This window comes from Petaurus breviceps, unplaced genomic scaffold, assembly GCF_028583685.1.
Source record: "Petaurus breviceps papuanus isolate PSGF00001 unplaced genomic scaffold, PetGlider_PUasm1.0 84, whole genome shotgun sequence".
Taxonomy (NCBI): Eukaryota; Metazoa; Chordata; class Mammalia; order Diprotodontia; family Petauridae; genus Petaurus; species Petaurus breviceps.
The window spans coordinates 13324365-13351968 of record NW_027186645.1 but is presented as its reverse complement, the minus strand read 5'-3'; the positions used below and the strand labels follow the sequence as shown (position 1 = coordinate 13351968).

Genomic DNA, 27604 nt, shown 5'->3' with positions numbered 1-27604 from the left:
ATAGTGGCCATTCTGAGATTAGAACCCAGGTATCCTGGATTCTTCACACTTCACTGAACATTTTCCCCATTGAGTGTTAGAAATGTGAATAGCTTTTCACTTGAATCCCTCAAAGATTTCAGTTCTACAAAAGAATTCCTGTTTCCCTTTACATTTTTGTTGAAAGTATTATCTTTTAAGATCCTATTTTTAAAGGCACATCTTAGTATAAATTTAAACTAGTTATGGGCAAATCTCAGAAGATTCAAAAATGAGATTAGCAACATGACCCATCTAATTCTGCCTATTCAGAGATTAGGAAAGCTTTCTCAGTGTTCTGAGTCCCCGAAATAGGAAGGAAATCTCCCAAGAAACAGACTTCCTTAAAACATTGTCAGGTGCTTTCTATTTAAGCCAGAGCCAGTGAATGAAGAACCAGTAGGAAAATGGAGGGGAAGAAAAACGGAAAAGAAAATTACTGAATTATTTTGATGATGTCAGAAAGTTTGAATTACAATTGTATTATACATAGTGGGTTCTTAATATCGTGTTTGATGAATGTAATAATTTTGCACAGCCAAGCTTGGATAGATAGATGCAATAGCCTCTGGAGAGTCCACCTGCTGCAAGACTCTCCCTATTCCAACCCATTGTCCATTCAGTCATTAAAATGACTTTACCAAAGTACCCCTTTCCTCAAAAAAGTCCAGTGGCTTCCTATTGCCTCCTGGACCAAATGCAAAATCCTCTGACATACAAGGCCCTTTATAACCTAGCCCCCTCCTACCCTTCCAGTCTTCTTATACTGTCCTCTCTAATGCATACTCTATGATCCAGCAACTCTGGCTCCCAGCATTTCTCTGGCTGTTCCCCATGCATAGGACTCTCTCCTTATCTCTGCCTGCTGTCCTCCCAACTAAAATCCCCCCTTCTACAAGAAACCATTCCGTACCCTTCTTATTCTAGTGCTTTCCTCCGGTTAATTTTTTCCTATTAAACCTACACCTAGTTTATTTGGATATATTTGTTTATTTTCTCCCCCATTAGACTGTGAGCTCCTGAGGGCAGGGACTGTCTTTTGCTATTTTTGTATCCCTAGTGCTGAGCACGGTGCCTGGTACATGGTAGATGTTTAATAAATGTTGATTGACTGATTAATGTCTAATGTAGAGAAACTTTTCAGTACAAAGGGGGAGAACTTTCATTTCTTTTAAGCAATTAATCAACAACCACGTGTTTATTGTCTGACTATTGTGTTACATGTACCGTGCTAGGTGCTGTTTACAAAGATAGCACTGAAACAGGTTCTGTCCTCGTAGATTCCATGGGATGGAATTGGTGGGGGGAGGGGCACAACACATATATAGGCTTATACAGATATATTCAAAATTGACACAAGGTAATGGGGGGGGTTAGTGAAGATTGGCTTTATGGAGAACAGTGGTTCTCAAACTTTTTGTTTTAGCACCCTTTTACATTCTTAGAAATTATTGAGAACCCCCAAAGAACTTTGTTTTATGTCCTATCTCTCAATATTTGCCATAATAGAAATTCTGACCAATATTTTAAAAACACTTTATTTTAGAGTAATAATAATAAACCCATTATATATTAACATAAATATATTTTCATGAAAAATATATTTTCCAAAACAAAAATTGGTGAGAAGAAAGACATTCATTGCTTTACATTTTCATAAATGTGGATTGAGTGTCTGGCCTATATAACCCTGGGCAAGTCACTTAACCCTGTTTGCCTCAGTTTCCTCGCTGTAAAGCAAGCTGGAGAAGGAAATGGCAAACCACTCCAGAGTCTTTGCCAAGAAAACCCCAAATGGGGTCATGGAGAGTTGGTCACAACTAAAAAGACTGAATAACAAGAACAAAATATGAAGAAAGTCCAGTTTCACACAGACAAGTAGTTGGAAAGGCAGGAGTATTTTAGTAGACTTTTCAAGTAGCTCTTTATGTGTTGGGAAGCTGTCAAGCTCATGGTAACATATACGTGTTTTCCAAAATTCAAATTTTTTACCTGAAAACTCAAATTTTATCCTTGGCAACAGATATTGTCAGTTATTTTCCTTGAAGTGACAGGCTTGTTCCAGAAGAAATCATCAGATTCAAAAAAGTTACTCGCCATTTTGAATATTTCAGCACTGCTTGTCTTTGTTGTCAAACATTTACATAAAAGATCTTCGATGATTAGTTGGTACTACTACCACCAGATAAATAGAAGAAAAGCCCAAGTTCAGTCATGCCTATATACAGGATGTGTCCATGCATAAGGCAAAAATACAGTTCTATAGTTGAAATATTCAGTCTTTATGTTTGTAGCTAAGTCTTTCATTCAGACCATTTAACCTCTAGAAAACACCACTGTATACTTGTGAGAGAATGAAAATGAAAAAGGCAATAAGTGATTAGTATTATAATATAAATGCTGTGGTTTCAGCCTTGTGGATAGCCTGAAAGGTTATCAAGGTCCTCCAGGGGTCTGCAGACCACATTTTGAGAACCACCAATATAAGAAGGCAGCATTTGAGCTTAGCCTCAAAGGAATCCAAAGAATCTGAGAACAAGAGTCCATTCTAGGTATGAAGAATAGCTTTGCAAAGGTAGGGTAACAGAGCAATGGAGTTGCATGTATGAGGGGGCAGTTGTGTTTTGAATCTGCTGAGTTTTAGATGTTTCCAGGATGTCCAGTTTGGAATGTCCATTACTCAGTTGTTGACGCAGGACTGGAGGTAGAGACTCAGACTAAATCTATAGATCTGGGAGCTCTCTGCAAAGAGATGATCATTGATCCCAGGTGTGTTGATGAAATGTCATGGTGAGAGGAGAAAGGAATCTAGGACAGAGCCTCAAGGATTCCTCGTATTATAGACCACAGTGGATGATTTTTGAGTAAAAGAGTTTGAAAAACAATGATGCTACAGGAATGACGAGAACCAGATAAGAGTAAAGTCACAAAAAACAGAGAAGAGGTAGTACTCAGGAGAGACATGTTAGCAGTATCAGGCTGCAGTGAGGTGAAAAATGAGTATCAAGACCATCATATTTGACAGTAAGAGATCACTGATGGCTTTGGAGAGAGCAGTTTTGGTTCATGATCATAGGCTGACATGTTTAGAGCATTCACATCCTTGTATATAAAATAAGGATGATGGTATCTGCATTACCTTCATCATAAGGTTATTGTGAAAAAAAAGTTTTGTAAACTTATAAAATTATTCATTAATGCAAATGATTATTATGTAAGGCTACTTTGTATGTTATATACTTTTTATTAAACTGAATGGAACTTCCTCAAAGTTTGGGTTGACATTTTTTGAGAGGTATGTGAGGAGAGGGGTGAAGCTTGAGAGCAGTGAGGCTATATTCATCCCATTAAGAAGTCTTTATGATAGGACACAGCCTCAGGGTCTGGGTTACCCCTTCTTGTATTTATTGAAGGGAGTCATGCTGGGAGATTCAGGGAGAAGTGATTTGATCCCATCTTCTTCTGTCTTCTCCAGCAGATTGCCTCCACCTTTATCCTTCTCTCTCTCTCTCCCCCCCGCCCCTTATTAACCCTTCACTGTTTACAAACTGGTTCCTTCTCAACTAACTATAAACACACCCATCTTTCCCTTATCCATAAAAAATCCCCACTTGATCCTACTTTTTCTGCTAGGTATCATTGGATATTTCCCTTCTTCTTTGTGGCTAACCTCTTTGAGAAAGCCATCTACTAATCAACTGTGAATGACTTAGATATTCTCAGCAAGACAATTCCAAAGGATTCATGAAGAATGCTATTCACCTCCAGAGAAAGAACTAATGGAGTCTGAATGCAAATCAAAGCTTACTATTTTTCACTTTATTTCATGTTTTTTTTTTTTGGTCTGTGTTTTTTTTCACAACAAGAATAATATGGAAATGTTTTGCATGATTGTACATACACACATATATATATATAGCCTATATCAGATTGCTTACCATCTCAGGGAGTGGAGAGATAGAAGAGGTGGTGAGAGAACTTGGAACTCAAAATTTTAAAAAACAAATGTTAAAAATTGTTTGGGAATGTAATTGGGAAAAATATAAATCTAAATAAATGTGTGTGTGTATGTGAGAGAGAGAGAGAGAGAGAGAGAGAGAGAGAGAGAGCAATCTATGGTAGCTGCTTCCTTTTTCTCTTATCTAAACATTTTGAAATCTAGCTTTATCAGTCAGCTTGAGACTGCCCTCTCTAAAATTACCAGTTATTTCTTAAATTGTCAAATATAAAGGTTTTTTTTTTTCTTTTCAATCCTGATGTTTTGTGTCTTCTCTAGAGCTTTTGTGTTGTCAATTACCTTTTCCTCCTGGATGCCTCCTCCTCCTCACTAGACTTCTGTCCAACTACTCTTGGTCAATCTCTTTCATTGGTTCTCCAGTCTCTGTCATGCCTACAAATTACAAGTGTTACCTAAAACTCTGTCCCAGATGCTTTTTACTCTCTCCCATAACACTTGGTGATTTTATGAGCTCTTATGGACTGAATGATAGCCTCTGTGCAGATGATTCTTATATCTATGTATTCAGTCCTAATCTCTCTTCTGAAATAGTCACAAATCACCAACAGCTTTTAGGAAATCTTTAATTGAATATCCCATAGCAATCTCAAATTAAACAAGTCCAAAACAGAACCACCCACCACTATGCTTCCAGTCATCCAGATCTACAATGTGGATTCCTTCCTCAACTTCTCATTCTTCCCCTACCCCCCAATATCCAATCTATTTTCATATCTCATTGTTTCTATCTCATATCTCTTACATATGTCCCCATCTCTCCACTCACAAAATCCTCATCCAGGCCCATATTACCTCTCACCTCGAATATTCCAATAACTTATGATCTCTCTGCCTTCCAGGCTCTCTATTCTCTCAGTTAAGTACAATGCCATGATATTGTTGAAAAAAGAATTAACTGAATGTCACTGTGTATAAAGCATAAGTGTTACCCCAGTGACAGTGCTTGTGTTCTAATGCCTGTGAAGTTTCTTCTTTTCCTATCCAGTAAACAGACTTTTAGGAGTTGCTGTTATAATTGTATCCTCTGCAAGGGAATAGCTTATTGTTCTTATTTGCAGAAAGCTCAGGGCTCCATAACTGTCAGCATCTGTCTTAGCATCTGTAAAGAGAAGGTGGTTAAAGTGCAGAGTGGATGAAAGGACTCATTCCTACTTTATGAATATTTTGTGTTATTCAGACCCTGAATTGGAATGCTGCTTACTTTTATCTAAGTGATACAGAAGTAAAAATGGTTATCACACAGTGGCCTTGGGGCAGTAGAGGCAGAGAATTAGGAGGCAAAATGGGCTATCCTTTGATAAAAAATAAATTTTATTAACATTTGTTTTTATATTGCTTAAATTTCTCCCAGTATCCCTCCATTTTCTCTCTCCCAGATAGCCATCTCATGTAATGAAGAAGATTTTAAAGATGAGGGGGAAAAAAATCAGCAAACCCAATCAATACCTTGAAAAAAAAGGCCAAAAGTATATGCAAGGTTCCATATCTATGAAACTCTGAGCTTTGCAAAAGAGTCGGGGGGGGAGTTTCTTCTCATTTTTATTCTTTGGAACTATGCTTATTCTTTGTAATTTGGCAACATTCACTTAAAAAATTTTTTTTTAATTTATTTCAATCAGCAAAAATCTGTTCTCTCTCCCACCTACCTACATACCCCCAACTGAGAATGAAATAATATGAAACTGCTGATACAAATATTCATAATCAAGCAAAAACAATTTCCCTATTAGCTATGTCTAAAAAAATACATATGTTTCATTCATCATGCTTGAGTTGTTTACCTTTCTATGAGGAGGTAGGTAACCTGAGTCATCATTAGTTCTCTGGAATTATGGCTGATCAATTCCTAAGCCTTTCAAAGTTTTTTTGTCTGTACCAATATTAACATCATTGAATAAATTATTCTCCTAGGTCTGCTTACTTTACTGTGGCTCAGTTCATACAAGTGTCCTAGGGTTCTCAGAGGCCATCTCCTTTATCCTTCTTATGGGACAATATATTCCATCACAATGATATACCATAACTTGTTCAGCTATTCCTTAATTGATGGATGCCCCCCTCAAATTCCAATTCTGGGACACCTCAGAAAGAGCAATATATTTTTACATCCTTAGTGCACGACACAGAAAAAGCCTAAGAATCCTGCCAATGAGACTTCTCTAAAGGCCTATACTTTGAAACTGCTTTTGCCCTATGTAAACCTCCTTCTACTTGGCCCACTGTGTTGGACAGATGCACACACTAGCCTCCTTACTTGCCACTTTGGAACTATGAATAAACAAATGCTTCATCGAGAAGTACAATTAGTTCCCTTCAAGTTCATCTTTGACTGCGTCTCATGTTCTGTTAAGGGGAGGGAGGATGCGGCTTTCTTTTTGGAGGCGTGCCCTGGATTGTTTCCCTTCCATCTCTGATTCCAACTATTGCTTTTCTCCTTTTCCTCAGGTTATTTTTACCTACTTGCAAAGCTTTCCATATAAATCCACCAATTGAACTCAGATTGATGACCCTTTATTAGATGCCTGCTACAGGCCAGGCAAGAGACATGCAGGAACAGAGAGCAGCATTTTTACATATATATAAATAGATGATAGATAGATAGCATTTAGGTTTGTAAAGAACTTTACAGGTTTTATACCAACCCTGGGACTTAGGTGCTGTTATTATCCCCATTTTACAAATTAGAAAACTGAGACCACATTTGTGCTGAGGTCTTCCTGACTTGAGGCCCAGCAATCTATCCACTGCACCATCTAGTTGCCCAGGAAGACCTAGGTTCTCCTCTATCACATATTGGCTTTGTAATCCTGAATTAGATACTTAATATCACAGTCCTGAAAGCAGTTATCCATTAAAATTGATAATATTTCCACTAGGAGTTTTCCTACACCAATGAAATCTCAGATCTAGCCCTCCCTCTCTCCCCCACATTAGCCCAAAACAAAGGAAATAAAATTTCCAAGGACTAGGTGCTATGGATTTGTTGTTGTTCAGCTGTTTCAGTCATGTCCGACTCTCTGTGACCCCATTTGCAGTTTTCTTGGCAAAGATACTGAAGGGGTTTGCCATTTCCTTCCCCAGCTCACTTTACAGATAAGGAAACTGAGGCAAACAGGCTTAAGCTACTTGCTCAGAGTCATAGAGCTAGTAAGTGTCTGAAGCTGGATTTGAATTCAGGTCTTCCTGACTCTAGGCCCAACCTTCTCTCTCTGCTGTGCCAGCTAGCTGCCCTGTGCTGTGGAGACAAAGATTAAAAACCAGACAAGGAGCCATTTTTGAGCTTATGTTCTACTAGGGAAATATAGATAAATAAATATAAAGTCCCCCCAGGAAGAACACATCACCTGTCCCTAGAAGTCACTAGAAGGGCCTCCCCCTCAGAGGGGACACATGAGAGCTGCCACACTGCCCCGGCCCAGACTTCTTTCAAGACCTCATTCAAAGTTCACTTTCATGAAAAACTTTTACTCCATTAATGTTCACTTTGGGCTTCAGTTGGCACAAATTTCTGAATCATTTTCGTTTTGTTCTTGAGTTATCTGATTTGTGTAGATCTTGTTGTCCTCTCCAAACTATAAATTCCTTGGAGGTTTGAACTGACTCTTCTGAATCTTTGGTCTCCTTCATAGCACTCGGTACAGTAGGCTTTTAATAAATGCTTTGGAAGGGCTGAATGAATCTGGGGAACTGATGAAGTCAACATCCTTTCCTTTGAACCAGAGGCACTCTTAAAAAAAAAAAAACGAATACAAATGTCCTTAAATATTAATGTAAAACACATAACTAAGGAGGACTCTAATTTGTGAGTCTGAAAATGCTATTTATGAAATATATTTTGTAAATGTGTGAAGAGAATGAGGAGTGTTAACTTAAAACTGTAGAATAATCTAAACAGCCACCCTAAAAAATTCCCACTGGTGTTTTAATGAAATGTTATTTTACAACTTCAAAGCTCATAGCAATATAATTAGTAATATGTGTAATCTTTATTACCAATCTTAATCTTTTTTATATGACTGAAAAATTATTTTATGGTCACACAATTAAAATAATGCTAAAAATGTCAGCATAACAGAATTAAACTAAAGTAAGTACAACAATATTGTACCCCAAACTAGCTCATTTAAATGCAAAATACTTTGTATGGGCTATTTGTCTGGGCTAATGTATGTTAAGGGAATTAAACAGTAGTTTGTGTAGCTGGAATAAAAAAGAAAAAAAATAAGCCCTGTTCTGCAGCCTTTACTATTGTTTAACATGCCAGGCATATTAAACCCACTTACATATGGGCCACTTGAGGAAAATTTATTACTAGAAATTGGTGACTAGTCACATCACAGGGTAGTGGAAGGAAAAGTCAGAGGGCAAAGTTGCTAAGCAGCGGTGTGTGTGTGTGTGTGTGTGTGTGTGTGTATGTGTGTGTGCATGCGTGTGTATGTATATATGTGTATGTGTATTTGCATGTGCAAGCACATGAGCTCAAATTCAGTGCTGATGAAAATGAGTCTGAAATGTGGATTGTCTTGAGTGTTAAAAAAGATGGCATGCTTGTCACTACTGAGGTCTGTAAGCAAGATCACTGACTGTATAATAACCCACAAAAGTTTCACTTTTGACTTGTAGGTTACAAAAGCCCAAACATTGGTTGTTTGATTGGCATTTGATACGTGGGTAGGCTTTCCTTAGGACTGAAAGTTTTTCTTTTTTGCAGAACTCAGCAATGCCTCATTTAACTGATCGACCTTATTACAAGGTGAGTAAAGAACTCACAGCAGCAAGATCTTAAGCATTGTCTTTATCACTGTCCCTGCATCATGGCAATCACTTTTGCAGTTAATTCTGTGTCATTTGCATGCCATTTTCTTTTGCACAATATTTTGAGAGAAATTAATTTTTACCAATGCTTTTGGCATCAAATGATGTGCAGTAAAGGTTAAGAAATCCAGTAGTCTCTCACCGACACACATTGATTTTTCTAAATAATAAAGTCATAATAGCCTTATGTACCTTATGACAACTATGAAAATCTCCAAAAGGTTTGGGGTGTTTTAGAATGTTATGTGTTTAATGTCATGATCTGGCTGTTAAAAATAGGAAAATTAGTTATTATGATTTAACAAATGATGTGACCTATTCATTCACATTTATCTTTTTGATTTCTAGGTCCAAACACAAGTGGAAAACCCAACTAGGTACCATATACAGCAAGCACAGAGATACCAAGTTAAGCAGTACCTGACTATTGACACCAAGTTGCCCAATCAAACCCTAACGCTGACTCATCCACAAGTTACAGGTGCCACACATGTGGTACAGAATGGACATGTGCCTCCTGACACTGAGATTGGGATCACTGAAAATCCAATCACCAAGTTGCTAGCTCTTGGGAAGGACCATGAAAATGTGGTATGGAATATATGACTAATGGCTTTGAAAATTATGATTGGTAGGGGCGGCCAGGTAGCACAGAGAGGAAGAGCACCAGCTCCAGTGTTGAGAAGACCTGGAGATCGAATCCCGGGCTCAGACACTTAGCACCCACCCAGAAACACCTGGCCGTGTAACCTTGAGCAAGTTACTTAACCCCAATTGCTTAGGGGTGGCCAGGTGGCTCAGCCAGCACCGGCTCCAGTGTTGGGATGACCTGGATCAAATCCGGGCTCAGATACTCAGCACCACACCCAGAAATAATAACTGGCCGTGTAACCTTAAGCAAGTTACTTAATCCCGATTTCTTGAAAAAGAAAATTATGATTGGTTGCTTAAGAACAGGGCAAAAGGATAGAGAAGCATTAGAATTAGTACAATGGAAAAGATGGGTGGCTTCAAATCCCATTTTCTACCTTTGCAACTTGTAGTAAGTCACTTAACCTCTCTAAGTCTCAGTTTTCTCAAGTGTGGAATTCCTAAGGTCCCTTCCATTCTAAAGCCATGATCATAATTAATTTGAAGGAAATATTCTAAATATTCTGTTTTATAAAAATTATATATATATGTATATATACATACATATATATATCTACAACTGTACACATATATACACACATACATACATCTATATAAAAAATACAAGATTTTAAATGAGTACAGTAAATAAAAAGAATTATTCAGGAAATTAAACATAACTGAAAGTCTTTTGGGTAGTATGCTCTTTCTTTCATTGAGAAAAACACAGAGTATCCTGACATACCAATTGTTTGTCATTTTTGTTTTTTTATTTTTTGTTTTATTTCATTTTTGCTTTTTGGAGGGCAATCGGGGTTAAGTGACTTGCCCAAGGTCACATGTCTAGTTTTTTGTGTTAAGTGTCTGAGGCTGGATTTGAACTCAGGTCCTCCTGACTCCAGGGCCAGTGCTTTGTTCTCTGAGCCACCTACCCACCCCACATTTTTGTTTTTTGAAAAGTAAATTTGGACTCAGAATTTCCATATAATTCCATTAATACTATGCAAACTTAAGAGGAGAATAAATTGATTATTAACTGTTAATAACTAGTGAAGGATAAGAGGATCTTATAGATATCCATTTGCTTTTTTATTGGTATTTATTTAATATTTTATTTTTTTCCTCAATGACATGTAAAAACAATTTTTAACATTTTTTAAAATTTTGAGTTCCACATTCTTTCTCTCCCTCCCTCACTGAGAAGACAAGCAACTGGATATAGGTTTATACATGTGCAGTCATGCTAAACATATTTCCAATAGATATCCATTTTCAAGATGCATTTTGATATAGGAGATGACTCTTTGGTGGGGAGGGATAGAAAGTGAGGATTTATGGGCATGGTTTTATGCTGAGTGGAACTTGGGAATATGAACTTTTAAATTTCTCTTAGCAAAATATATGTCAGCACAGTACAGTGATAGCCTTAAAGCCTGGAATACTTGGGTTCAAGTTCAAATTCTTAAACACACCATTTGTATAACTGTAGATAAGTCACTGAACTTCTCAGTATCATAGATGATGGCTTTGAAAATTTGAAAATTCTAACAGAATAAAGTATAGATAAGATAATGATTGACATTGACAGAAGGAGTTTCTGTGCTAGAAGTTCCCTGCACAGATGAAAACACAATCCAGATCAAAAAGACAAAACAAAATGTGAAATATGTTCTATTTCTTAAAACCAGAAGTTAAAACACAGATGTCAGTCTTTCGGCCTTTCATAGTGAGCAGGACATAGCACAACTCAGTGCCTCTAGAGGGATTCCTGGGGCCATCAACAATTCAAAGGCACTCCCCAAACTCCTACCTTCAGAGGATTGGGTCAGAGGGAATTAGCTAAAATTCAGGATTTTGAGTTTGGTTAGATGTTGCTGGCAATGAAACAGGAAAATGTATTATCCAACAGTATTGCAGATGTTTTTTCCTCTGGCTATCTTTCAGTCATGCATTAGTTAATTCAATTAAACACTTACTGAACATCTATTATGTATAAGGCGCTGTGCTGATAACGAAAGGCAAAATTCAAAGGCAAAAATGAAACAGTTCTTGGTCTCAAGGAGCTTGCATTATGCTGGATAGATACATGTACACAGATAAGTAAATATGAGGTCATTTGAGGACAGCAATGGGAAGAGTCCGAGAATGCTTCTCAAAATTCTCAACACATATTTATTAAGCATTCATTTTGGGTCAGACATTGTTCTGGGAACTACAGAGGGATACAGTGATTAAATAAGACCTCCCAATTATTGACGGTTTTAATGAGAGGTTCATGAAGAACTATGAGAAAGAATGTAGTAAGAAATGTAAGGGAGCTATCAGTAAAGGTCATTAGTAAATCAGAAGGAAGGATGACTTTGGCCTAGGAATACAAGGGGAACTGTCATCAGTGAGATCATATTTAAGTTTGGCTTTGAAAAAATGGGTAGAATTACAACAGAAATTTGGGGGAGACTATTCCAGGAAAAGGGCCAGATTGAGTATAGGAGCAGATGAGAATAGATTGTGAGACTAGAAGGACATATTGGCACCAGTTACGAAGGACATCGTATGCCAGACTGAGCAGTATGGCTTTTATTCAGTGAGGTACAGGGAGCCATGTAATGTTTATGAGCAGAATGACAAACTCTTAAAGTCTTAGGAGTTATCCATATTAGTCATCCAATTCTACCTTCTACTAATACAGGAATTACCTCTGCACCATCCCTCTGATGGGTGGTCCTTTAGTATCTGTTTAAAATAATGTGAGTCACAGAAAACTAACTACCTTATAAGGTAGTCCATTGCATTTCCAAACAATTCAGAACTAACTGTGAAGGCTGTTGAGGGCCACTGTAGCGTCTTGAGCAACTGAGTCAATACGGTAGGAAGACAGATCTCCCCTCAGTTTATAATGGAGGAGAGACTGGAGGCAAATCAGCTGGTTATTATCAGACTGTAGCAATAATACAAGTGTAAGTTACAAGGACCTGAGAAATGGGTGGTGGCAGCAATAGAAATGAGGGAACAGGGGCGGCTAGGTGGTGCAGTGAATAGAGTGTCGGCCCTGGAGTCAGGAGGACCTGAGTTCAAATCCAGCCTTGATCACTTAACTAGCCGCGTGACCTTGGGCAAGTCACTTAACCCCAATTGCCCTCCCCCCTAAAAAAAAGAAATGAGAGAACAGATCTCAGAGGGAGAATTGACAAGACTTGATTTAGAGCATAAAAATAGGGAGGGATTACAAGTTAACGTTGCATTTGGAAGATGATGGTGCTATTAATGACAATAAGAAAAGCCAGGAAGAGAAGCAGGTTTCTGGGGAAAGAAGAATTCATTTCATGACATTGTTTGACATGTTAATGGAATATGCAGGGGAAGATGTCCAGTGGGCAGCTGGAAATGTAGGACTGTATCCAGAAAGAGATATGGACTGAAGGCAGAGACTTAGGTGATGATGACTGAACTTGGATGAGCTAATGGTAGGAGATTACCTAGGGGGGCAGCAGGAAGAAAAGAAGTCAGTGAAAAGAGCAGAGGAGGGTGAGATAAGAGGAGAGCCAAAATAATTCATTGTCAGTGGAGCCAAAGGGGAAGCAAATTTTAACAAGTGAATGAGTTACAGTGTCTATATTATTGAAAGGTCAAGGAGAATGAGACCTGAAAAACAATGGCATTTGGAAATCATGTCTAAGAGAGCACTTTTAATATCAAACTGCCTTCCACATAACTAGTATTCTTTACATAAGGAATAAAATGAATGGATGAATGAAGAATGTGTAATTTGTGGACTTAGGTCAAGGACAGTTTCTATTTATTTGCTTAGTATAAGGGAGGTCTGAGTTTATTTGTAGATGAAGGGGAAGAACTCAGTGAAGAGAGAAAGACTGAAGAATTGATGGATCAAGGTCCCAGAGGAGGTGGGAAAATATTGGGAAAATAGAGAAAACTTATCTGAAGTGGCTTCAAAATCTGTTTTGGAAAAACTGGAAAATGAAAACCTGCTGACAATAATAATCAATGTTATAACTCAAAATTTCCAGAGATTAGACTACATGGTAATCATAAGCAAACCATGTATAATTATTTTGTGGTAGTCCTAATTACTTTTATATCATGCTTAAAATCCTAGTGGAGATAACTAGATGAGGCTAGACTTCACATCATTTTCAGCCACATTATTCTTGATTCTCTGAAATCCACGATTATCTTGCTTAGGATTTAAAATTAATGAAAAAAATGAAATATTTTGACCCATCTACAAGAGTGTCAATGTCCTTACACCATTTGTAGTCACTTTCTTTTATTGGTTTTCACAGTCTGAGCTAAGAGAACATGGCATACACTCTACACCTATGTACTCAGGCATTTAAAATATCCTCTTTTCCCATGTACAAGAAAAAAAAAACTGTAGGAAGGAGTGGAATGGGGATGATAATGAAAAGAAAGGATTAAGGAAATAGATTGAGAGGGGAGGTAAGTTGTATTATTTCTGACTGAGTATACAAGCATCTATTTATTTGTATGAGTGGTTTACTAGAATTGTAATTTAGACCCAAACATGAAAAAGCTTTGTTCAAAAGTTGTTTTGTGTGTTGCTGTAATGCAGTAACACAACCATTTTCAAGGACAAAAAGAGGGTTTTGTGGACAAATGGACATGTTTATTAACCAGGGGTCCTATTTACCTAGACTCTGAACCTGGAAGAATGCTAGAAACACTTCAGGGTAATAGCCAAAGGGCTGCCTTGCTCTAGTGCAGAGGTTTCTAAATTTATTTGGCTTACTGTCCCTTTAAAAAAAATAATACACAGCATCCCCCTGGAAATCTTTCTTTAACCCTATAATTTTTTTTTGAAATTTGCATCATTTCAAAAATATATATATATATTTTAAATGTTGCATCTTAAATTTAATAATTTTTGTAAGCTTGTGGGTTTTTTCCTGCATTGAAATTTTGATGGCACAATATTGCATCATGCAGCTGTATAGTAAACAAGTCATTACACATACATATGTTCCTGCTGATGCATGCTGGACTTCCTGACAATGTGTGACACACTAGCCTGCCAACACTTACTTGTTAAGACCTGTTGGTGCACTAGACCACTGATCAGTTATAATTTGCATTTTGTGTGTTTATTTGAAAAATAATGCAGTTGCTGTGACTTTTACTCTGTATTCTGTATGGACGGTTTTTCAAAATTTTATTCTCTTCTTTCCTCATGCTTCTACTGCCCCCTTATTTTTATTCAACATTCCCCAACTGCACCCAATGCTAGTACCTCCCCCCCCCCATCATTACAGTGCCCACTTTGTGAACCTCTGCTAGTTGATCATGGAGCAAATATGGAGAAAATCCACTTAGACCAAAGGAGGGAAAGTTGATTTTTAGAATTTTGGATATAGAAGGGTCCCAGTGATTACTTATTCCAATCTCTCTGGTTTAACATACTAGAGAACTGTTAAGGGGAGCTAGGTGGTACAGTGGATAGAGTGCTGAGCCTGAAGTCAAGAAGACTTATCTTCATGAATTCAAATCTAGTCTCAGATCTAGCTGACCCTGGTCAAATCACATAACCCTGTTTGCCTCAGTTTCCTCATCTGTAAAATGAGCTGGAGAACGAATGGCAGACCTCTCCCTATCTTTGCCAAGAAAACCCTGAATGGGTTCACAGAGAGTAGAACTTGACTAAACAGAACAACAAAGAGGTTGTCAGTTATCCAAAGTCATATGAGAAAATGGTGGCAAGGACAGGTCTCCTGGTTCTTGGGTGAGGCTTTTTACACTTTATCTGGTTACCTCTGGTTCACTTTGTTGCTTCCTATTAATCTTCATTTTCATTGAGAATATTTTAGTCACATAAAGCCCATGAATTGACCATTATTTTCACATACAAGGATGTGGGAACCATTATGTAGATGCCACCATAATTTAATTTTTCAAATGAAATCATTTAGCAAGTTTTTGGTCCATGGTGAAAGCCTCACAGATGTTTGCAAGTTGGGTGATTGTAGGGATAAGGTAGTCTTTATGATCTTGTGTATTTATTTTAAGTATATTATATTTTGCTTAGATGGATGATGTTTTTGAGAACATAATCAGCATGGAATCAAGTTTTAATGATAAAGGAACAGGTTGTCCAGAAGATCCACTCCTAATGCAAAGGACGGTGAGTGTTTTTAAATTTTGATTGATCTATATGTCACAAAATTAAATAGAATGGAAACAAAACTTAAAATTTTTAATTACTACATCTTTATATCAATAAAGATATTAACTCAACTGACATTTTTTCCTCCTCTTAAGTGACTGATAAAATGTATCTTCTGTTCAAAAATTTTTTTTTCTCAATATAGTAATGGTATAGTGCAAAAAGAACTCAACAGACTTGGATTTGAATCCTACTTCTGAAACGTTTAATTGTGTGCCCTTGGCCAAGTCATTGGACCCCTCTAATTCAATCTAATTCAACAAACATTTATTAAGTGCCTACTATGAGTAAACTACTGCGCTAAATAATAAGCACAGTGGAAATAAGAAAATAAAAATCAAACTATCCTTGCCCTCAAAAAGCTTACATTCTTCTGGACAGATACAACATATAGACACATGTGATACAATGTGATTTGGATAGAGAAAGAACACTGATAACTGGGATAATCAATGAAAGTGTCACTGGAGCTCAGCCTTGAAGGAACAAGAATATTTTGAGAGATTGCAATGAGGAGGTCATGCATTCCTGCCTGGGAGAGGGCTCTGTTTTTAAAAAAACCCAAACAAACAAACATGGAGGCAGAAACTGGAAGGTCTGCTTTATGGGAAAACTCAGTAGTACAGGTTAGGGGGAATGTAGACTCTTGGAAGCAGAAGAGTATGAATGAAATAAGGTTGGAAAGGTGGGTTGGAGCCTTGCATGACATCCTGAGGAGTTTGTTTTATCTTTGAAGCATCAGGAATTGGGTTTTGAGCAAGAGAATGGCATGGTCAGGTTTGTGTTTTAGGAAGATTTCTTTTGTAGCCATGTAGAGAAGGGTCATGTTGTTTAATCATCTTGTTTGGCTCTGTGACCCTATTTTGGTTTTTCCTGCAGAGATACTGGAATGGTTTGCCATTTCCTTCTCCAAACAGGGTAAATGGTAGTTAACAAGCCAGTATAAAGTTGGCCAGATAGCCTTGGGTTCCATATGGATTTGGGGGTCATCTGCATCAATATGATCATTGACTATATGGGAGTTGAGATCTCCAGAGAGAAAAGTTTGCAGAGAAATTATATAGATAGACATTTCGAAATTTTATATACATGTGTGTATATTTATTCATACACTATTTACATATACAGTTGACCCTCATTATTCACAGATTTTGTATTTGTGAAACCAGTTCTCAAAGGTACTTTCACAATCATTCACAGACATGCTGAGTCACTCAATGCACAAGTCCCAGCTGAAGTTGGAATAAGGCAATACCCTGCCTTCTTTCACACTATGATCAAGTGTTCTTTTCCTGGTCTATTTGTTGTTGTTATTGTTGTTCAGTTGTTTCAGTCGTGTCTGACTCTCTGTGACACCATTTTGGAGTTTTATTGGTAAAGATACTAGAGTAGTTTGCCATTTCCTTCTCCAGCTCATTTTACAGATGAGGAACTGAGGCAAACAGGGTTAAGTGACTTGCCCAGGGTCTTACAGCTATTGAGTGTCTCAGGTTGGATTTGAACTCATGAAGAGCTTTCTGATCCCAAGCCCAATGCCCTATCCGTGGTGCTACCTTGCTGCCCTTGGTCTATCTAGTGCCACTTGATTTGTTGCTGTTATTGTTGCATTTTTGTGTTACTTGTTAGGTGATTTTGCTGTTTAAAACAGACCCAAATCATACTGTTGAAGTGTTGTCTAGTGTTCATAAGCTCAGTAATCTTAGTTCAGGTATGCTACCATGCTGCTGGCCATGGGTTCAATATTCATGAATCAACAATACAGTCCATCCAGAAAAAAGTAAGAGAAAATTCGCTAATGTTCATTGAGGCTGCTGCAGAAAGTACCAAAGTTTCTGTTGTGACCAGAGGTTCACAGGAACCTAACTCTGTATGTTCCACTAAGAGCAGTGGTTCCGTATTTGGCTATTTCAAAGTTCATGGTATCTTTATAGAACCTATATACTGTGCATGATGAGAGTTGAATGTACATATGTGTGTATACATATGCACATATATGTACATATATATCACAATTTTGTTTGGGGGGATTAGGAAAGATTTCTTATAGAAGACAGTGCTTGAGTTGACTCTTAAAAGAAGGAAGGGATTCTAGGACGTATAGTTAAGGAGACATAGGGGACCTCTCATGTTAAAGCATAGAAATAGGAACAATACATAATGAAACAAACAAAAAAAAGGTATTGTGGGACCAGGTTGTGAATGGCCTCAAATAAAAAAATGGAGGAGTTTATTTAATCAGAATTTTATATAGTCAGAGGCAAGAGGGAACTACTGAATTTTAAGTAAAAAGTGACATAATCAAACCTGTGCTTGGGAAAATCATTTTAGCTTTTGAGTGAAAGACTAGGTTGAAGTAGGGGGAGACCTGAGACAAGGAGGCCAGTTAAGAGCCTAGTGTAATCATCCAGGGGAGGCATGGACTTACGTCCTACTCTGGAGAAGCAGTTTGTACACAGACCTTGGACAAACCATGTAGCCTCTGCTTGTCTCCATTTCCACACCTGGAAAATGAGAATAATCATAAAGCACCTATTTCTCAGGGTTTGTCTGAAAGATAAAATGAGGTGTTTTGTAAAGCAGTTTTTTTTAATAAGTGCTTAAAGCAGTATATAAATACTAGTAATTGCCATTATTATTATTTTGGCAGGGATGAGAGTGAGCAGTGTGTATGTATGCACACACACATATACATATATGAATATAATATGTAAAACTGATCAGGTCAGTAAAGGACCCTTGTAGGAGGTAACACGTGAGCTGAGCCTTGAAGGAAGGGAGGGGTTCCAAGTCACAGAGATTTACAAGAGTAAGCATTACCATGATGAAAAAAGATTCTTATAAGGCCCACAAGTGGTGTTTATGGCTAGTACAAATTCATGTAAAACATTCTGCACCCTGTACGGAACACAGAGGGTATGACTGATGTTGAAATCAGGACAAATTCCTTCTAGATTGTTTGATGCCCTTTCTCTCACTTGTTGCGACATGCAGTGCAATCCAAGGGCTGCATCTCATCTACAATTGCTCACTTAACCTTCTTGTTAGTAATTAAAAAATTAGTAAAGATGCAAGCTGTAGTGTGTATAGATCCTTCTTTAGGACTCCTTCAGGGATTTCCAGAAATTTACATCTTTCCAGAAAATAAGAGAAAAAAGGTGAGCACTTCAAATTCTGACTTTAATCAGGTTTTTTTTTTTTTTAACAACTTAAATAATGATATGAATTCTGAGCTTGTTGGCACTCAGTATGGTTCCAAAGAAAAAGCACTGAATGTGCAGTCAAAGAATCTGGGTTTGAATCCCAATGACATCACGTTTTATCTGTGTTAACTGTGAATAAGTTACTTGAGCCCCAGAGCCTCAGACTCCTGATTTTGGAGTTGGAGTGGGGTTGGACTAGATCCATTCTAGATAAAATCTATACAATTGTGCAAAACATGGCACCTGTTCTTTGAGCACACTGGAGATTGGCTTACTTTTGAGGGCCACAAGTTCTTATTTTGAATCCTCAAGGAGTTTTATAAAGAATCCTTTGAATCCTTTCAATTCCAGAAGAGAGGATGCCTTGTTTCCTTTCTACTAAAACTTCTCTACCCTGACTCGCAATCTGGCAATTTAGTGATTGCTGAAGCACTTAATTTTGATGAGATTTCAAACTTGGGTTGTTTTTTTTTTTAATTTTATGCCCAAACAGTCTTCTTTTGGGCTAGTATTCCATGACCAACTTTATTAAGGATTGCTATTTCAATGATTCTACAAGGAGGTTCACCTGATGTTTAAAGTAGAATAGTTATCTGATGACAAAATCTGCATATCTAACTTCCTGGAATGGAAATATGATTTTCTTATTGTTTCTTTACCTCCTGGATTAAAGAAATGTGGCTTAATTTCCTTCAAACTTTTTTATCTTATGTATGAATTTTATAATTTTAAACATATTATATATATATATACATACACACATGCATTCACATATGTATTGCTTTCATCATGATTTTCTTTTTCTTTGGAACTGATCTGATCACAACATATCTATTTCTTGCATATATTATATGGAATGCGATATTGAAATGATGTCAAATGCATATGACCCATATCAGAGAGTATGAATATTTTTTCTCAGTTGAGATTATTGACCGTTGTAAATTCATATACATATTCACCTAGATATCTTTGACACTAACTTTAAATTGTCTTTTAAAGGTCATAACTTTGACTAATATTTTTTGGAATGTAGGAACATATTTTTTTTGGGAGGGGGAAAAAGGACAAATATGGAAGAAGCAGTGCATCAGCACAAACTCCAAATGCCAAGCCCTCCCCTCTAACTAACCTCAGAGCTAGAACCTAGGATAGTGGGAACTTGGAAAGAATGTGAAAATTCATCCAGAGCAGTATAGATTCAACAAATATAATCACTTAAATATTTAGTTGTGTTACTTTCAGCCTGAATACAGAAATTACCAAATTCCCTTCATTTTATTTCTAAGAGTTTCTCATTCCTTATTAACCTAGTACAGGTGGAATTCAACTGTTGGCTTGTATAGGATCATAAATATTAGACCCAGTTGGTTGTTTGAGACCAGTCAGTTTCTTCTTGCTTTAATATTTTTACTGACAAGTGATCTCATTCATGTGTCTAGCTCTGTACAGCTCACCCATGTCTTCTCATCCTTTCTAACTTTAATAAATCCACCATATAGGTTTTCATCTATGTGTGGTGGAACCACATTGAAAGAACTTTTAATGGCAGATAAGTTTGTATTTAGGGGCAGCTAGGTGATGCAGTGAATAGAGCACAGGCCCTGAGGACCTGAGTTCAAATATGGCCTCAGACACTTAACTAGCTGTGTGGCCTTGGGCAAGTCACTTAACCCCAATTGCCTTGCTTTCCCCTCTCCAAAAAAAAAAGGTTATATTTGATTGTACTCAGTCCTGGAGTTTGAGTATGGAAGTGCTATGGAGAGACCTGAGCTTAAGGAGAGACTCACTTTGGTGCTTTTCTGGAGGATGAACTAGAAGTGAGAGAGAACTGAGGTAGGAATGCTATATAGGAGGATATTTCTATAATCTGGGCAAGAAATGCCAAGCACCTGAACTAGGGCTGTGACTATATCCTGGAGAGAGAAGGATTGTCAGGGATATTATAGAAAAAGATACATTTGGCAACTGATTGGAAATATGTGAGTGAAGAGGTGACAATGACAAGTTTTAAGCTGGAAGGACCCTGTGGTTGGGTAGGGAAGATAGTGAGTTCTGTTTAAAAAATGGTTTGAAGGGGGAGGCTAGGTGGCACAATGAATAGAGCCCTGGTACTGAAGTCAGCAGGACCTGAGTTCAAATTTGGACTCAGACACTTTACACTTACTAGCTGTGTGACCTTGGGCAAGTCACTTAACTCCAATTGCCCTGCCTTCCTCCCTCCAAAAAAGAAAAAAAAATGGTTTGAAATATCCAACAGGCAGTTGGTGATGCAGGACCACAATTCAGTAGAAAACTTCTGGCTATGTGTATTAATCTGGAAGTCATCTCAGAGAGATTAAATCCATGGTGCTGAAGAGGTCATCAAATGAGAGATTACAGAAAGAAAAGAGAAGAGTATCTAAGATAGAACCTTGGGGAGTGAACCCAGCACTAGTGGTTGTGAAGAGTTAATAATTCAGCAAAAGAGACTTAGGAGTTCCAGGTTAGAAGAGAGGTAGGAGGGGCAGCCAGGTAGCACAGTGAGTAAGAGCACCGGCCCCCGTGTCAAGATGACCTGGCATTGAATCTGGGCTCAGACACTTAGCCCCCACCCAGAAACACCTGGCCTTGTAACCTTGAGCAAGTTACTTAACCCCAATTGCTTTAAAAAAAGAAGAGAGGTAAGAGGAGAACCAGGAGAGAACACTGTCATGAAAACCAGAGAAGAGAGACTGTCCAGTAGGAAGCTGGTCAACAATGATAATTGCAGCAGAAGACTGTAAGAAGATGTAAATTCCTTGAGGGAGAGGCTGTCTTTTGCTTTTTTTTTTTTTATCCTCAGCACTGAGGAAAATGGCTGGTATAAAGTCTATAATTGATAAGTATTCAGTGATTGATTGAAGGACAAAGATTAAGAAGGGTTAGATTTCACAATTATGAGATCATTGATGTCTATGGAGAAAGAAGTTTGTGTAAGATACACAAGAACTTCACTGAGGGAAATATCCAGCTAAATTATTTTTTCTGTGGACCTATAAAGGTTGCATTCAATATAGTTTAAGTTGATATCATGCTCAATCTGATGTGGATATTAGGATATTCCATGGTTTTTGAAAAAGCTTGAATTCTTATTTTTTTCTATTTCTGATGTTTTCTGCTATTGTTGGGAGACACCAACTTATCTCCACTAACATCTTGTTCCTGTTCCTCTTCAAGGGCTCAGTTCATAAAACACTGGGATAGAAACTCCAGACCTACCAAAATGGAAAGTTTTTGACTGTGGGGCTGACAACAAACTTTATGTCTGTATGTCCAAGGGTTGGCCTGCCTATATGTGTAGAGGTTTAATTACAGAGGGTTATTTATGCATTAACAAATTTTCTTGCCTTAGCTATTTAAACTACTTACCATTTCATCAAACTGTTTTCTGAGTTGGAGAGGGGGTTGGAATCTGCATCATGAGAGGAAGCATCCATATAGATGAAACTGTGGACCCTTGAAGTTTTGAAGTAAATAGCCTAAAAAGTGAGCTTCATATTTGGTCTGGCAATAATTCTTGGGGTAAGCATATGAACAGTAGGGTGATCACAATTTCTTTAAGCAAAATTAGATTACTGCTATAGGGGAATGCTGGAGATGTCATTTGTGATTTGGGTGGAGATTGGACGAGATGATCTCTGCGGCTCCTTCCAACTTGAAGTGTTCATATTATACTAGCTGGTAGGATTTTGATATATTGCAGTGAAAACTACATAATATAATAGTGAATTGTAAATGTTATATACACACATATGTATTTTTTTGGGGGGGATTTGGAATTAGAGCATGGGGCTAGTAAATTGTGTTTTCTAAAGTGAAAAAGAATAGAGGCAGTGACAGTGCGGCTGTAGGATCAGCTAGTTTGTTTATTCCTTAGGGACTGGCCTTCTTTAGCTTTTTGGAGGTTTATTTCCAGGCTAAATTATCCATGTCTCTATTTACCAATGGAAATATTGATATTTGAGTAAGTGTTTGTGTCAGTACACTAAAAAAAGGAAGATGTGGTAATAAATTGAATGTGTGCCAAGAGATTTTAATGACTACTTACTGATGATAACCACGTAACTATTAATTCTCAACTCTGTTTCAGAAGGAATAAATTATTTTCATTAGAGAGTTAGTTTGTCAAAATTCATATAAGAAAATGAGACCTCCAGGAATAGTTTTTTCTTCGTTCACGAAGCCTAAATTCAGATTTTCACACACTTCCTCCCCCTGTCCCCTACTGACAGATGATTTTATTTAGGGATTAGTGATGAGATCTCCAGTGCTGGTCTTTCACCAGTCACTTGGTGCTGCTGGTGCAGCACTTTCTATATGGTAGATGCTGAATAATCATTGTTGACCAACAGACTCATTTAGTCATTAAGAAGACCAAAAAGAATCAACAGTTTGGCCTGTTTTGCCTCTGAAATGAGTCAGAAATTTAGTGCCTTGGATTAATAAATGTATAGTTAATAAATGCATGTCTATACACATGTGCAGAGTAATTAGAATCCATGAAAGACAGAGGTTAAATATTTTTACTAATTCCCTGATTCCAGAGTGTGGGATATAGTTCTTAGAAACAAATATCAAAGAGAGAATATATTTCCCTTTACTCGGTGAGAATGATTTTTTTTTTGATGAGATAAACACAGTTGCCACACATTAGGAAAGATAATATATTCTTCCTTTTAAGAGGCACTTGTAATTCTGCTGACCCAAGTGTCTCATATTTTCATCTTATTTTATAGGTATTTCTTCAACCAGGTAAATGTAAATGCTGGTGGCATTTGGCAATCTAAGTAAACTGTTAGAGTTCAAAACCATTCCAGATTAAGTAAATATTAACAACCCCCTTTGCTTAGCTGAGTGACTTGAAAATATGCATAACATCATTGAAGAAGCTTTTGTCAATCACGTCCTACACCAAATTAGTCTTAAAGTCCAAGGAAGAATCAAAGTTCACTTTAGTGCAGATGTTTCAGCCTAGCCCTTCTGCTTCTTGTTTGCGAGTTTAAGGCAAAGAGAACAATGAAGGAAAAAGAGAAAACCATTGCTATTGTGAAGGTTATAGACTCTCCAAAGTTCAGACTGGTGAGCAAGTGAATTTTGGGTATCTTTCAGTGTCTTGAGTGGGAAAAGTACAGTAAATGCTGAGCAGAAACTTATAATCTTAGAAATAATAAATGAAGGTATCTTTAAAACTGGCTACCAGCCATGCAAACAGAGGCTAATCTACTAACAAGCTTTGATAGCTGAATTGGTAGAGTTTAGTGCTGTGTATTCTATGAACACTTTAAAGTTCTATGTGTTTTACTTTCTACAGGATTGTAGAACCAAAGTAGTGTGCTGCTCTGGCCTTTTCATTTAAAGGGTAAACATTAAAGTCAGATTCACCCTGGGAAGGAACTATATGCTCATTTGTTCAAGTGCTTATATATTACTTTTTATTGGCCATATCTAATCAATATATTGGATACACATAAAGTACATATGTATATATGCCTATAAATGTGAAAAGAATGTTAAAAAAGTACCATTCTCCTGCAATGCTGTATTTTTGCTGTTCAACTCAAGCTGTAAGAGACAGAGCTAGGTTTTTAAAATTTGCTTTTCATATAATTTTTTATGCATTATTTGTACTAAAAAAAAATGAGTGGGCCTTCCCTCTATGTTCAATGTTTATCATCTGAACCTCAGAGCCTAGCTTTGGCAAACAGAAATGAGGCAGGATTGAACTCAACAGTGCATCCTAAAACTGCAAAAGTACTGTCTACTGCATTTAAATGAATAGGAGCCCCAAAGGAAAATGTGTTAATCTTTGAAAAGCTAAGCTTTTCATGTATGCATACATTGTACATGTACATGCTCCCCTACTGAGTTCTGAATTTATGCCTGTAGTTTATCTTCCTTTTATGTCCCCAGTTGTTCTACCTAATAGCCTCATGCTAACTTTTCCCATCAACCCCTTTCTGTAATAATATGGCTGTATCTCCAGTGGAAAAGCAAAGCAGAGAAGCCAAGAAACAGTCTTAAAAACTCAAACAGCCTTCTCCTTAGTGTTCCAGGGAGACAAAGGATGCATTATGTCTGAAGGCCTTGATAAGTTCCTGTGTCCTTTCAATTAGTCATTCGTTCAATAAGTGTTTTCTGAGTATCTACCCATTTACACTTTAAGTGTTCTGGGAGAAACAAAGGTAGCAGAAGAAATTGTCTTTGTTAAAGACCTTGCCATCTTCTTGGAAAGACAAAACTAATATAGGAAATATTATGACAAATAATCACTAGCCTTTGTGGTACACGTAGTACATGGAATAGAAGTTTAAAAGAGACAGGCAAAGATCAATGGGCTAGTGTAATCAGGGAAGACTTTTTAACCAGGTACAGCCACCACTGACTAGTACTTAAAGGGTGAGTAGAATTTTGACCTGTCTAGGGGGAAGTGGAGGACATTTGAAGCAAAGTTTTTTATATATATAATACTAATTATTATATTTTATTAATTTTATTATGATATAATAAAATCAATAAATTATTAATTAATAATAATTAAACTATTTAAAAATAATATATATCAAACAAAGACTTGCCTGACCAGAATGGACAGTGCATGTTGGGGAGGAACAGTGGATGTGGTTGGATAAATCCAGTGAGGTCAGGTTGTAGAGGACCTTGAAAGCGAGGAAGAGTTTAAATTTGATGCATTTGCTGATAGGAATCATGTTAAAGTCTTGAGCAGGAAAGTAACTTGATGAAATTTGTGGTTTTAAAAAATTATTCTGTCATCAAGGATAGCTTGGGGGGGGCAGAGTTGGAAACAGGAAGAACATTATCAGGTCATAAGTTAGGTATGAGTTATTATTATGGGATTGGGGAACACAAGGCTTTCCAGTTATGCCTGTAGTTTATCTTTCTAAATCTGAGAGACATTGAGAATGAAAAAATATCATGACTCAGTGACAAATTATGAATAGCAGATAAAGAGAGAAGAGCAAAAAAAGATATTAGATAACCAATTGGACAGAATAGAAAATGACAGTAGTACTAACAGAAATGGGATTGATGAAAAAGGCTAGCGGTTTGAGGGGACATGAGAGAAGTAATTGTTCTGTACATGTTAATTTTGAGGCAATTATGGGACATTCAGGCAAAAAATGCCCTGTATCACATCATAGAATCTCAGAGTTGGAAAGGGCCTCAGAGGTGACCTAACTCACCCAAACCTGTCTTGACAAGTGGTCATCCATCTTCAGCTTCAAGACTTCCAGTGATGTAGAGCTTTACAAACATTCATCTCCAGCACGTGAGAGGTAAGGTTTGGAGATGTAGTTTGCTTGTTTTCACTTGTGGAAAATTAACATGTATAAATCTTCTTAGCTTTAATAAAATCTTGAGCTTTGTTCAACACTCACTGCAAGTACCACCCCCTACATGAAGTCCTTCCTGAACTTGATCCTCCTGCCCCTGCCCCAAATTATTTTGTAGATAATTTATACTTATCCATGTACATGTTATTCTCTCCACTCTTGATAGCTTCCCTGAGTAGCATGAAAGTTCATTGAGAGGAAGAATTACTATTTTTTTGGTCTTTGAATCTATAGAATCCATGGCCAAACAACCATGTGTGTTAAGGTCAAACTTGAACTCAGGACTTCCTGTCTGAGGCAAGATTTTTTGGTAGGTCAATTCAACAAGTATTTATTGAGTCCCTGATCTGTGGTAAGAGTTGATAGATGTTTACTGAATTGAATAGTTCAAGTCTATGGACATCAAAATAGTTTAATGACCAGATTTTAGGTTGTCCCAAGGCAGGGCATATCCTAAATATAAAATGTTCAATATTAAGTCAAATATGTTTGAAACAACTTTTGAAAAATAATCACAACTATGGTATTATGATGGTGATGATGTTTTTAAAAGTCTGTATCTAAATAAAACAGGGAAATAAAGTATGAATTGTGGAAAAAAAGAAATTTATCATCAAGAACTTAAAATTTGATTATGGGAACTTTGCAACAAATTGAAAACAGGGATACTCATGACTTGAGCTGTAATATTTCAGATCTGTGTACATATCACTGTGGGTATTCTCTGCATTGATTTCAATCACAATCCCTCTGTGACTTAGGTGGTGGTTTTCAAGGGTTGCTATAGTAGAAAAGTCATTACTTAGTGAATGCCCTTATGGTGAGGAGTCTCTTCAAGCATTGCTAAGTTGGGCCTCAGCTGACAGCCATAATGCCTTTTTCCAGACCCATAACTGAAGCCTTTCCAGATCTGTTAAGGATTTGGTAGAACTTGAACTCAGAAAATATAAAGGCACCTAAGTGCCTAGAGCACTGCACATAGAATCAAAGGAGATGAGTTCAAATTCTGCCTCAATCACTTATTAGCTGTATGACTTTGGGCAAGTCATTTAACCTCCCTCTACCTCAATTTCTTCTTTTGTGAGATGAGGATAATAGCAACACCTACTTCACCAGGTTATTGTGAAGATTAAAGGAGATAGCATGTAAAATATTTTACAAATTTACTCAGATGGACACTAGCCAGCAGTGGGGACCCTGCACTAGACCTTTGATTAGTATAATACACTTCCAGTTGGGAAATTTGCTCTTCTAACTCAGGTTGGCACCTCCTGCACAACTTATAGTCTTAGGACTCTGCAACATGAAGTGACTTGCATATACACCCAGTAGGTATCAGAGAGGACTTGAACTC

General features: G+C 37.3%; 1 protein-coding gene across 6 annotated transcripts in view; it reads left to right on the top strand.

The window, feature by feature from the left end:
* TFEC (transcription factor EC) overlaps window positions 1-27604 on the top strand; it is a 258690-nt gene that overhangs the window by 203628 nt on the left and 27458 nt on the right. For 4 of the 6 annotated variants that reach the window (XM_069107072.1, XM_069107071.1, XM_069107069.1 and 1 more), the window contains exons 2-4: window positions 8748-8789; window positions 9200-9442; window positions 15540-15635. In XM_069107072.1, coding sequence (XP_068963173.1) covers window positions 8757-8789; window positions 9200-9442; window positions 15540-15635 — 372 coding nt within the window. In that variant the 5' untranslated portion in view covers window positions 8748-8756. Of the gene's footprint in view, window positions 1-8747; window positions 8790-9199; window positions 9443-15539; window positions 15636-23863; window positions 23978-27604 lie in introns of those variants that run through there. The other 2 variants (XM_069107070.1, XM_069107073.1) reach the window with 2 other exon arrangements.